The sequence below is a fragment of the Serinus canaria genome, chromosome 2 (assembly GCF_022539315.1).
Source record: "Serinus canaria isolate serCan28SL12 chromosome 2, serCan2020, whole genome shotgun sequence".
NCBI lineage: Eukaryota > Metazoa > Chordata > Aves > Passeriformes > Fringillidae > Serinus > Serinus canaria.
This window is the reverse complement of record NC_066315.1, coordinates 142693119-142705526: the sequence shown is the minus strand read 5'-3', so window position 1 is coordinate 142705526 and position 12408 is coordinate 142693119. Positions and strand designations below refer to the sequence as shown.

At 37.6% G+C, this 12408-nt stretch overlaps 1 protein-coding gene across 2 annotated transcripts in view; it reads left to right on the top strand.

The window, feature by feature from the left end:
• Positions 1 to 12408, top strand: part of ADCY8 (adenylate cyclase 8) — a 117540-nt gene that overhangs the window by 94767 nt on the left and 10365 nt on the right. For both annotated transcript variants that reach the window (XM_030235674.2, XM_018913943.3), the window contains 3 exons: positions 1263 to 1435; positions 4228 to 4309; positions 8855 to 9013. In XM_030235674.2, coding sequence (XP_030091534.1) covers positions 1263 to 1435; positions 4228 to 4309; positions 8855 to 9013 — 414 coding nt within the window. The remainder of the gene's footprint in view (positions 1 to 1262; positions 1436 to 4227; positions 4310 to 8854; positions 9014 to 12408) is intronic.

The following is a 12408-nucleotide window of genomic DNA, read 5'->3' as shown; positions in this document are numbered from 1 at the left end:
TTGTTGTGGAGTCAGGGGCTCAACGCTGTGAAGAAGGGAACATTTCCATATGTTGATAGAAAAAGCAGAAGCTGGTTACAGAAGGAATTCATCTTAAGATCTAATGGGGCGTTTCAAATAAAATTTAACCTTTGAACATTATACAGAACCTTTATGCTGGGAATGCACCCAGCAATGGTTTAATGAACATAGTGCAATAAAACACATTATCTAATTCACATGAATGGAATGGAGAGCAGAACTTCTTACATGACAAAGAGACTAGTTAGACTATTATGGTTATTTTAACATTTGTTTTGGAGAAAAAAAAAAAAAAAGAAAACCTCACTGAGATGAGCAAGCAGGCAACAAAACCAATGTGTTGGTCATGAGTAGATAAGAGAAGTATGTTGCTTAGAAAGTCATATGGCAGTGTCATGATGCTGCCAGCAGTAAGCTCTAAACAGCAAGGATGCAGACTTTCCTGCAGAGAAACTGAACTAAAGAAAAGCTGTACCAAGAAAAATGAATACAATCGCTCCTAAAGCTGTGTGATTGGAGTTAATTTAAACTGCATTTGGACTGTGGGTGTTGATGTTGCTATTTTAAGTCTGAACAGCTCATGACCATGATTGTCTCTCTCTATCCAGTATCAGCTGCATGGATTGCATTTGGCAGATGACTAATCATTGAGAAAAATGAGACAATGAGAAGATTAGAAAATAAGATATGAATAAAACTACCAGGCATCACTTTTTAAGATAGTGATGTAGCCAAGCTAGACCTACAATATTAAAAATTTAAATTTAAAAAAACAAGGTCCAAATCTGTGGCTTTATCCTCTCTCCAGGAGCATGGGAAGAATTAAAGTGGAAATATGATTCTCCTATCCTGAGTAATTTGTGGGTCTTGTGGAAATTTAGACTCCAAAGGAATATAAATTTTCTCCCAGTAGACTTTTCAGTAGCAAACTACTGCATGTAGCATCTCTCCTTTTCCTCTTTTAATTATAGAGGATGATGCTTCACTTATAATGCAATGAAAATGCTATAAAGGCACAGAAAATTATCTCTGCTGACATGGAGCTACCATGAAAAATAGAGAATTTGTAATTTCATTTTTATTTTAGCAAAACACTTATTTTCAAAGTGCCCTGGGCCCTAAAAAGGACTTAGCTGAGCACTGAAACCCAAAATAATCTTTCCATCCTTCTGGTTACTTGATTGTTTACACAGATGCTTATCTCTGATCCCCAGAATTAACCAGTGCTGTTTTCTGTCCAGTATTTTGTCTTCACTGGTGTGCTGGCAATGGTGACTTGTGCAGTCTTTCTTCGTCTCAACTCTGTCCTGAAGCTGGCAGTACTTCTCATCATGATTGCCATCTACTCTCTGCTGACTGAGACCATTTATGCTTCCCTTTTTCTGCAATATGACAACTTTCACCACAATGGAGAGTAAGTGTCCACAGCCCCCTTCAGGAACTGCTTTTTCTTAAGGTGATGGTTCAAGTCTTGCCAGAGTATGAGTGTATTGGACAGCGCCATAGTTAAATGTGGAGTGATGGTTGCAACAGGCAATGACTAATTCAAAATGATTCATAACCTGTTTTTTTTTCTCAAGCCTTTTTATCAAAATGTTCATTTCATGAGGGCATTTAAATATTGATCAGAACTTGTATTTTATGTCTCCTATAGTCTATCAATGCCAACTAAAAATATGTATTGCAATGCACGTACCTTGGTCATTTCTATTCTTGAAATCCCCAGAGATACCAATTGAAAAATTCCCCTCAGTTTAAGAAAACAGGACTGAATGATTGATTTTTTAGAATAAAATCCAAACAAATAATGTGCACTTGTGAAAGATATAAGGAACACAGGCATGATCCTGTTTTGCGGGAGAGTGATTGAAGGACATGCTCCTCTTCCTCCTTTTCTTCCTCCCAGGTTTCCTTCCCAGGAAGAGGAAAGAGCAGAAAAACCACAATGATTTGCAGTGTCAGAGATACAATTAGTGTTTCAATAACTGAATCTAGAGCAGCAGTAATTTAAATCATTCAGAAAAAACACTTCTTCAGTCTTTGATACTTGACCAGGGTAGTATTGCAGTTGTGGTTGTAAGTGCAGACGAAGTTGCTCAGAGTGAGAAAAAAGCTGGGATTTGCAGTACAATTAATTCTTCCAACAGCCACATCCTTACACATAGCAAAGCTCTGCATCATAGCTTTCTTTACTTGCTCCCTACAGTAACAAGATACCAGACATTTGGGCTTAAATTTCTTTTTCTAATGCTAGTTATCATTGTACAGACATATCATATAGCCAGAACAGACCCCAGCAAACCTGACAAATGGCAGTAAGCAAGATTTTGACTAAGTAACTAGAAGTAGAAATCGTGATAATTGTCACTAAGCAGACATGGCAAAGAATGTCTTTCATGTGAAAATCTTGAAGAATTCAGAGTAGCCTCTATACCCTGTCAACAAAACTCTCTAGAGACTGTTATCAGTCTCTAGAAGAAGAGTGAGAAAGAAGCAGGAGTGTTCCCTGGAGTAGCCAACAGCCATAGGGAAAACATAGGGAAATCAATTGAGATGCTCCACTTTCACAACAAGGATATGAACTCAAGCTCTGATATTAGGGAGAAAGAAGTTCAAGATTGTGTGCTCTGAAAATGATTTGGTTTTTTAGCTATATAAATCATTTGAATAAAAGGGTTTGTAGCTCCTTACAAAACTCATCCAGCTATGGTGGGTATAGCTACAACACCACAATATGCAATAACAGGTAGGTTTATAACTAAGACCCTTAAGACTCTTGCCTTTAGCCAGTGTACAAGGGGTCCTTTTGGAATGTGTTCATTTGCAGGTTGTATTTTGGGCAACTTCAAAATAGGTAACATTTGAATTCCAGCATATTTGTAGATGACAAGGTTACTTCCTGCCTGCTCTTGCTCTGTATTGATGACTCATCCCACAGCATCACATTTCCAGCACAGTAAATTCATTAGGACCACAAAGGCAGCTCAGTTATCTCTCACACTAGAAAGTTTCCTTTTGGTTTAGTCTCAAGTTCTGCTCCTTTTTTCACTAATTTCTCTGTCACAGAAGTCCTCTGACAAATGGCATCCCATCCTTCTTTAAAAATTACTATGGAAAACAGATCCAGTATCTGGACTTTGCTTTGTTCTTAGATCTCAAGGCAGACTGAAGATTGTCCCAAAATCTCTTTCAATTTCTGGTCCTCATTTTATCATTATTTTTTTTTTCCTCAAAATTTCAAGGTTTTATCACCACATAACAACTTCCTTTTCTCATCTCCCTTTAACAAAATAATTGAAAAGTATCCTCATTTAATTTATCCTCATTTAATCCCTAACCTCTTTTGTCTGTCCCTGGGAAACATGTTTTTTTTAAAAAAAACCCTGGCATACAGAGATACTTTCTTCAGCTTTTATTCATCTTTCCACATAACTGTAATTTCTCTCAATTTTTGAAACCCCCTGTTACTGCTTTTAACCCTTTTAATTTTATTTTAAACTATGTTTGTGCTCCATACACTGCACCTCAGTGATTTCATAGAGCAGATTTCATACAGCCAGTACCTGCTTGGCTCATCTTCCCTGTGGTCTGCAAGGGTTCCCTTTACCTCTCTTGCCACAGGCTTCTCTGGTCTCCTCTTTGTAGCTCAGTAAAACCAGTCCTAGCTACTGTTTGCCATTTTTTTTGGTCCTCTTTTAATCCATGCTATATCCCTGTCATCTCCAAACCCTTCTCATAATATGGGGATGTTTCATTTCAGCTCCTGCCTTGGAGTTCATCCTCTAGCTTTATTCACTGGGCTTTTACTTTCACAGCCTGGAAGTTTCCCTTTGTCAGCTGCACCTCAACCTTTCCCCCCCTCGATGTCACCTCCTGCACCCCACAGGGGCTGTCACCACACTCCCAGGAAGAGACTGACTGACACACAGCTTGCATATCACATTTGAAAGGGAAAGCTCATCACCTCCTGTGTACCTCCTGTAGGCTACAATTTAGTTACTTAAGATGTGTCTCCAAACAGGGAGCTCTCCAATTACACTCCTCTTCTCTTGAACTAATTACTGCTAAATTAAATTTTCAAATACAGTGGATTTCTTTTTAATGAACAACAAAAATTACCACTTATGAAATGAAACTTCTGAATGATTGCAACATTGACAAATAAATGACTGTATTTTACTTTGTTGTTTGTTTGTTTTTTTCCAGCACAGACTTCCTGGGTACAAAGGAGGCATCCTTACTACTGATGGCAATGTTCCTTTTAGCTGTATTTTATCATGGTCAACAGGTAATGCAAACATTTTCTTCAACCTTTCCCTTTGTCCCTTGTAATTACAAGATGTAACAACAATTACTTTTAAAATACCACCTTTTAACCCCTTTGAGCATATGACCTTTTGAAATTTAATAAACCATATACAGAATCTGATTAAAGAAAGCCAACATCTGACACTGTCTAGCATTCTTAAAGAACATGTACAATATTCTATTCAGCAATACTCAAATTATATAGCATTTTCTATTTGAACAAACAGGACACCATTATTTTAGACACATGTGCAGTTCTGGAGGCACCTGACATCTTCAGTGCATTTGAGTAGGCATAGACCCAAAATATAGAAAGGGAATAAAACCCAATAAATAATGAAACTGTGAAATAGCTTATTCTGTTTATAGAGAAAAAACAACAGAATCAAGGAAATGGGGAAGATTTGGGTTAAACACCAGTACTTACTCATCTGTGTCGTGGACCACTTACAAGAATCTTTTCACATGGTCCTAGATCGTAAACAGAATTCAGGGGTCTCAGAGCTTTAGGACTGACATCCTTGAGGAGGAATTGAGAAACTGGGTATTTCAGGAATATGTACACAATGCACAGGGAGAGAGAACTGTGGCAAATTTAGATTTAAAATAGCAAATGCATTTAATAAAAACCAGCATAAGTAGGGTGTTTTCTCCACACTGTTGCTGGCTCTCAAGCTCTGGATGTCAAACATGCTGAGTTGATGCTGGTTGCAATCACAAAAAGCAAGGGTCACACTGTTCTAAAGAAAGCACCCAGCACAGTTGCCTTTAGACATTGTTGTCTAAAGATTTTGCTTAAAGATTTTCCCCTCAAGGCCATTAGGCTGATAAACTCCAGCATTTCTCAATCCTCCTGGAGTGAGATAGTAAGAGACTAATGATGCTCTGATGAATAAGACAATTTTAGGCACTTTATTACAATAACTTTCAAAGCTGTCCCAGAAGTCAGAGCCTCCATTACTTCTACATGAGAGCAAAAAGAAGCCAACATGTAATTATTCTATTCATTTTCCTACTGTTTATCTTTTTTTGGGGGGGGAATGAAGAATGAATGAGTAGGGGAAGCAAGGCATGAAGTGTGTTTTGCACAAAATGCAGATTTAAATTTGATGGAAATCGATGAACTGTGACATGGCTTTATCACCACATAAAGTCCACTTAGGAATAATATGGAACAAATAAGAACTGAACAACTCAAATTTGGGATAAGCCTTATAGTATTCCTAATGATTATTAACATGTGTCAAGATATAAATGTCAGGCTTGAGAATCAGCCAAGGTAGTAAGAAAAACAACACTAGACAAGTTTAGGTGAAGTAAGAATTAGGCTGAGGCCAGGCAATGCTCCTCAGGATCCCAATCCTGAGTGTAAATGTCTGTCTTCTACAAAAGCCTGATCTGGGGTGTTTAAGAGTGTTTTTCAGCCCAGAGGCCTGTAAGCAGAACACAAGTTATTTTCCATATTATTAACAATTCTGGTTCCATAAAACAGGATGGCTGCACTAGAATTTCCCTTGGAAATGGTCCCTGAGATGTGCTAAGTTCTGCATTTTTTCCCAAATGATTCATAAGTCCAGTCTATCAATTTAACAGCATCCAAAGGCAGAGTCCAGGAACATTTCATTGAATTTTTAATTTTTTTTATTATGGAGTTAACATAAAGATTTATGTGTAGTTGTTGACCTAATATATATAAAAGTTCCATTCAAATCACATTAAAAAACAAACAAACAAACAAAAAAACAAAAACAAAACAAAACAAAAAAAAACCAAAAACCAAAACTCTTCTGAAATGTGAATTGGGGAGCACATTAAGTCCAATAAAGCTGTCCTTCAGCACATCTTCCCATCTCACAAGCTGTAAAAGTTATATGAAGTAGAACAGCTTAAAACTCTTCTTATTCTAGGTGGATTTACTGAAAAAAAAATGTGAGATAATATTTACAGATGATCAATTTTTGAATAATTAACTATTTTTTAATCCATTGTGATTTAAAGTTAATGCCATATTTAGCACCCAAAATTTAAAATTAAATTTGAGAAAGAAGTGTGAGGTACCATCTTATTAGATTTAATTTAATTGCATGTGGCAATTGTCTGCAGAGTGGTTGGGTTGTGCAGCATGTTGAGGACATAATGTTAGGCTTCCTGTGTAATACATCTCTCTTTTCTTCACTAGCTATTGTAGTTAGAGGTGTTTCTTAAAGGTACATACCAGGGCAGGAAAACATGGACACTTTGGGATTTATACCCAGAAATATTTCTTCAGAAAATCAAGCCACAAACCTTAAAGTCTACAATTCTTTTAGTTTTAGCAAATATAAGAACTTAGCAAAATATCTTCTTAATATTTTCTATTTTCAAATCTCTTATACATCACTCCTTTATTTCTGAGCTGATAATGTCATCTTGGTAGTCCACTGATGATGAAAGAAACATATTTCGTGTTTAAATGTGATCACAAATAACCAGAATGATGTTATCTAAAATGTAAAGATTAGCTGCTGCTATTCTGAGCTAGGCTTAGAAATGTGACATTTCCCTGTGAAGCAGCATAAAAAAATCACCTCTGAAAAACTACCACAGTTTTTTGCCGAGCTCTTATTGTAGGAGCATTAAATATCTTGAAGCATCAAAGAACCCAAAATCCAGCAGCAGCTCCTATTTGAAGTCAATTTTTGAAATACCTTTAGAACTCCTTGAAAACTTAGAGATAATTTTTTCTTCTCAGTTAGCTGGTAAAGATAAAAGTCAGTTATCTGGTATGGGCTCTGTCTTCTAGCATAAAAGAGAGGCAAAGGAAACTGAAAAAGGTTGAAAAATGTGTTTAAAATACTCTTTCCTGACAGTCTTTTTTTTTTTGTTGTTGCTATTAATTCAGGGGATTAATGGTCACAAGACAGAAGATCAACATATCAGTAGAAAAAAATTTTTTATAAAGCTGGCTACAGCACCCAGAGGGCAAGTAAATCACTGCCAAGTTGTATACAGGCTTTGGAAGTTTATATTAAGCCACAGTCAGTTTTAGCTTTTAGGAAGGAAAGCTCCCTAGAGTACTGCCAACATCTAAGGTCCCTTGCAAAGTGCTTTGCTTTTTTTCTCCTGAAGAGTTTGCCATTCATGACTGCTGCTGACTAAAACTGTGACCAAGATGAGTCACTAAACAATGCCTGAACCCCCTCTTAGTCATTCCCACCCACTGCAGGCTGCTCCTTTATTTTAGTTTGGTATATGAATTATATTTCAAAAAATTCCTCTATCTCAGCACCTTCTGATGTCTTTCAAAATTGTTGTAAACTTCATCTATTTGCTGGCACAATACCAGCACATAGATGGGTCTTCTTTGCTGGATGTTATAATCTCTGGTTGGAGCATCTCAGACCTCACAAATATATGATCTCTTTCAGTTTATTAACTATATCTATATGTATAGATATATATATATATATATTTCCATATTTTTCAGTAATGCTGTAGCTTAATAAGTCACCCCTTGTGCAAGCTACAGTATCAGCTGCCTTGAAATCTCCTTAAAACTCTACTTCAGTGTGATGCACACAAAATCTCTGGCAGTGTTGGGCTTGTCCAAGTGCTGACACGTGTGTGCCTCTCAGGCAAGTGCCACAAGGCTTCAACCTGTTCCCTGCTTCAGCTAGCAGGCAGCTGCCATTCAATCTTAAATTAATAAGAATTTTTATATATACATATATATATATATATATATATATATATATATATATCTCAACAATGCATATATATTCATGCATGTATAAGCTCTGCTGTGCATGGCTTTTGTTCCACACACACCACACTGGAAATAATTTCATTTCAGTTTTCAGCTGTGGGTATCAGGCAGTGAGACTTTGCATGGATAAACTGTGGTTGTAGACTCTGATCCCACGATACAGGCACAGAGCATTGGAGGAGATGGCAAATAGCATATTTTCTGTTATTTTTTATAAGATTAAAGTTGCAAATAACTGCATGTCCCAACAATAGAGCTTTATCATTTTTGTGCCACAGATTTGGACATTCTCTTGGGAGCACTTTGGGCTGTTATACAGAGTTTTGCTGAAAGATGTTCATTCTTGAGAAGGACATCCTTGCCAAGAGTTAAGAGTTAGCCTTGTGCTAATTTTCTCATTTAAACTGAAAACACTTATGAAAAGGGGAACATATTTATTTCATATCAATACCTGCCAATACTTTATCTCCTGTCAGACTCCATTATCTAAATAATAATGATATGCCTTAAAGGGAAAATAATTTGGTGACAGTTTACATCTATTGACCATAGCAGTAATATGACAAATATTATTTTGTTCAAGATCACTCTGAGAGTCTCACTGTACATAAGGCAAAGAAATAATCTCTTTTTCTGGCAAGAAAATCAAATTGTTTCAGAGATCTTCAGCAGCACTGAAGGTGGTTACATGGCAGGAGCAGCCTGCCAGGATGGCAATACAATCTTTACTCTTATCTTGTCAGGTTTTATTTCTGCTTCTTTTTCTTTCTGAAACTACAGCTGGAATATACAGCAAGGCTGGATTTTCTGTGGCGTGTTCAAGCAAAAGAAGAAATCAATGAAATGAAGGAGCTGAGGGAGCACAATGAGAACATGCTACGGAATATTTTACCCAGTCACGTCGCCCGCCACTTCCTGGAGAAGGATCGCGATAATGAAGTAGGGGTCAATTTCCTGATAATTTTGTCTTATTAGTAAAAGAAAAGTAGATCTGCTAGGAAACTGCTGAAACTTATTTCTTGATAGGATTCATTGCACAAACGCTTCCAATATTTGGTATCTGATCAACACTGAAAAATAATCATGTTTTGAAGTAAAGGTTCTAGGACCACACCTGGAGTTATGTTTCCATGTTTTGAACCTACCAGTAGAAAACATATGGGCCACACATAGAGAAATTCTAGCAACAATTCACCAAGATGGTTATGGGGCTGGGGGACAAAACATGTGAGGAGGGGCTGAGACAGCTGAGATCATACAACTTGAAGAAGACTGAAAGAGCATTTCATTGTTGCCTTCAAGTAGCTAATGAGTAAACACTTATAAAGAAGACATTATTAGAGGTCTGGAACATCTCTCTTAAGAGGAGAGAGAGACTTGGGGAGAGAAGATTGAGAAGGGATCTCATTAATGCATTTAAATGTCTACAAGGCAGGTACCAAGAGGATGGTGCCAGGCTCTTTTCAGTGGTGCCCAGGGACAGGACAAGGATCAATGGCAATAAATTAAAACACAAGATGTTCCACCACAACATGAGGAAGAACTGCTTTACATAGAGGGTGGCAGGCCCCTGGAGGAGGCTGCTCACAGAGGTCACGGAGTCACTCCAAACCCACCTGGATGCATTCCTGTGTAACCTGCTCTAGGTGATCCTGCCTGGGCAGGGGGGTTGGCCTGGATGACCTCCAGAGGTCCCTTCCAGCCCCAGGAATTCTGTGATACTGGGGTTTTGTGAGTCTGGGAAGGCAGAGCAGGGCTCAACCCTCAAATCAAAAGGGCTGTGAAAGACTTGATCTAACTGGTCCTGCTTTGAAAGCAAATTGCACTAAATGAGATTCAGAAGTTTGTTCCAATCCATGAGTCTATGAAAATCTCCTATTCATAAAACAGCTAGGTGAATTTAACAGAATGTCTGTGCAAGTTTATGATAGCCCCCTATTGCAGAAGTATTATTAGAGCCCTGACAGTGACTATGGAAGGAACAAGCTGCAAGAGACCTGAGGCTCTCATATCAGCAGACACAAGAGAACATTTTTGCCATTTCATGTTGCCCCTGAAGTACCTGTTTGTGGCCAATAACAAAACTCCCATTTCAGCAACAGAGTTTGTGTCTATGTTCCTAAAAAGAGTTTGCAGTACACAGAGAAAAACGTGGTAATGTAGTCCCTGAATATTCCTAACATAAAGCTTGAAGATGGATAAAGGAAATTCCAGAATTTGTTTCTGAAAGCTGCAGTAAGTCACTTATTCCTCATCTGAAACAAAGTAAATGCATATTATATATTACTTAAATGTTAAGGTACTGTATGATGTTCTATTTTTTTGATGCAATGTTGGAATTATCTTTTTAATGGAAAGAATGTTGCAAGATTCACCTTGCCAGGACTGACATATCTACTGATCATGCAGCAAATAGGAATTAAGGCTACCATTTTCTGTTGTACAATTTGGAAATGGATGTAGGCAGCCTAATTAGACTGCACAATGAGGAATCATTGTGTTCTGATTTCAAGTATCACCTAGGGAAGGATGACACAGTGAGAAGCTACAAGAAAAGGCACTTTAGAAATCACTCTTGAGAAATTTTAAACTCTGTGGGTATGAAAGTGCCATAGAAACCCTGCTATGCACATGAGAAAATGGGAGTGTGAAAGCAACCAGGTTCAAATGTTTCATTGCAAATGGAGCAGACCTCGGTACCAGCCAGCAGTGTGTTCTGGCATATCTGCATTATGGATTTTCAGGGAATAAATTTCCCATCTTACACTTTCACTCACGTAAGGTCACATGCATAATAATCTTCAGAAGCAAGCAGATGCCCCATGGATCACTGCTGATGCTTCAATAATTTGCCACTGAATTAAATTCCACCACCCTTGTTTTTTGTAAGGCAATTTCCAGAGTAACTGTACTTGTGGATGATTTATGCATGAGCTGCAGACAGAAAAATCTACCAGATTTCAGTGCAATCAATCCTGCAGTTCATGTCTGGCCATTAAGTTAATTTTTCTGCTCTCAAAAAAATGAATTCCCAAATATGTACTGTAGTGATTTCTTATGGATGTTTTATTTCTCTCCTTATGCTTCTTACCAAAAATAGAAAAATGGAGTGACTGAAGGCTCAGGCAGTTGTTTTCTATCTTCATGATCCAAGGCACGAGTATGGCTGAGTGTATTCGTGCTTCTCCTAGCACACATTGCCAGATCTTCCATAAGCATCCACAAATTAATCTGTTACCTCTTTCTATACCCACAAAATGGAATTTGAGTGTTCTTAGAGTATGGCTTCCACAACCCTGAAGATGCTCTTCAGTGAAAGAAAGGGTAAGGGCAGGAAGGGAATCAATCACATTTTCCCAATCAAAGCTTTGCCGTGGATTTGGAAACCAGGAGAATTTCCCCACGTTTACTCTGACACATTGTGAAAGAGCTTGGATAAGCAGGAGCATTAGCTGCATATCAGAGAGCAGAGCAGAGGTTCAGGATGATTTTCTAGGGAGAAGCAGGATGAAGAAAGAAGGGCCTGAATTGGTCATGTCATATATGGCAATCAGCAAAAAATATTTTTTATCATGAAACCAAAGCATCAATATTTCTTAAAGCCACTAACAAGAACTTTGAGAAAAAAGTACTTCAGGTCATTACAGCATAAGAAATGTTCATAAACAGAAATTGAAGTGTCCACCATTACTTAAAACTACAGAAGTTGAAGCCAGGAAAAAAGAATCAAAGGAGAATACATATGATGGTGGTATATTAGCTGCAAGAAAAGCATACCAGGAGTTGTGGTAGCAATCCCTGGAATCTCTAAAGTTGAAATTTGGGTTTTTTTCTCTAAAAATTAGCTTTAGTTCAGACAAGAAGTGTCTACATTTTCACATATGTAATGACACAAGCCCCTTCATAAATAAATCCATCATTCAGTACCAGAGTGAATTATATGAATAATGTAAGTGGAAGCTTATTCCAAGGCATAATTTATCCTAATAGCCTTCTGTGACTGATCCCTTATAAGCTGCTTTCTGTCCTCCCCAGTAACTCTATTACTACTCCTACTTCTGTCTCTCCCTCCTTTTGAACCCTAAGAGCTGCAACATCTCCCAGAGCCAGGCAACCAAAGAGCTCCACAGTCACCTTAGAGAACCAGAGTTCACCAGAGAGTAAAGTTTTTCTAAAAACTTGTGAATAATCAAACTTGTAAAGAGCTGCAGCAGTGTGAAGTACAAATTATCCACCAGAAAATGTGATAACTGGTATTTGTACTTGACAATGAATCCTTCATGCATTCAAGTCATTCCTCATGTAAATGAAAAGCAAAATTTCTATTTCACTTT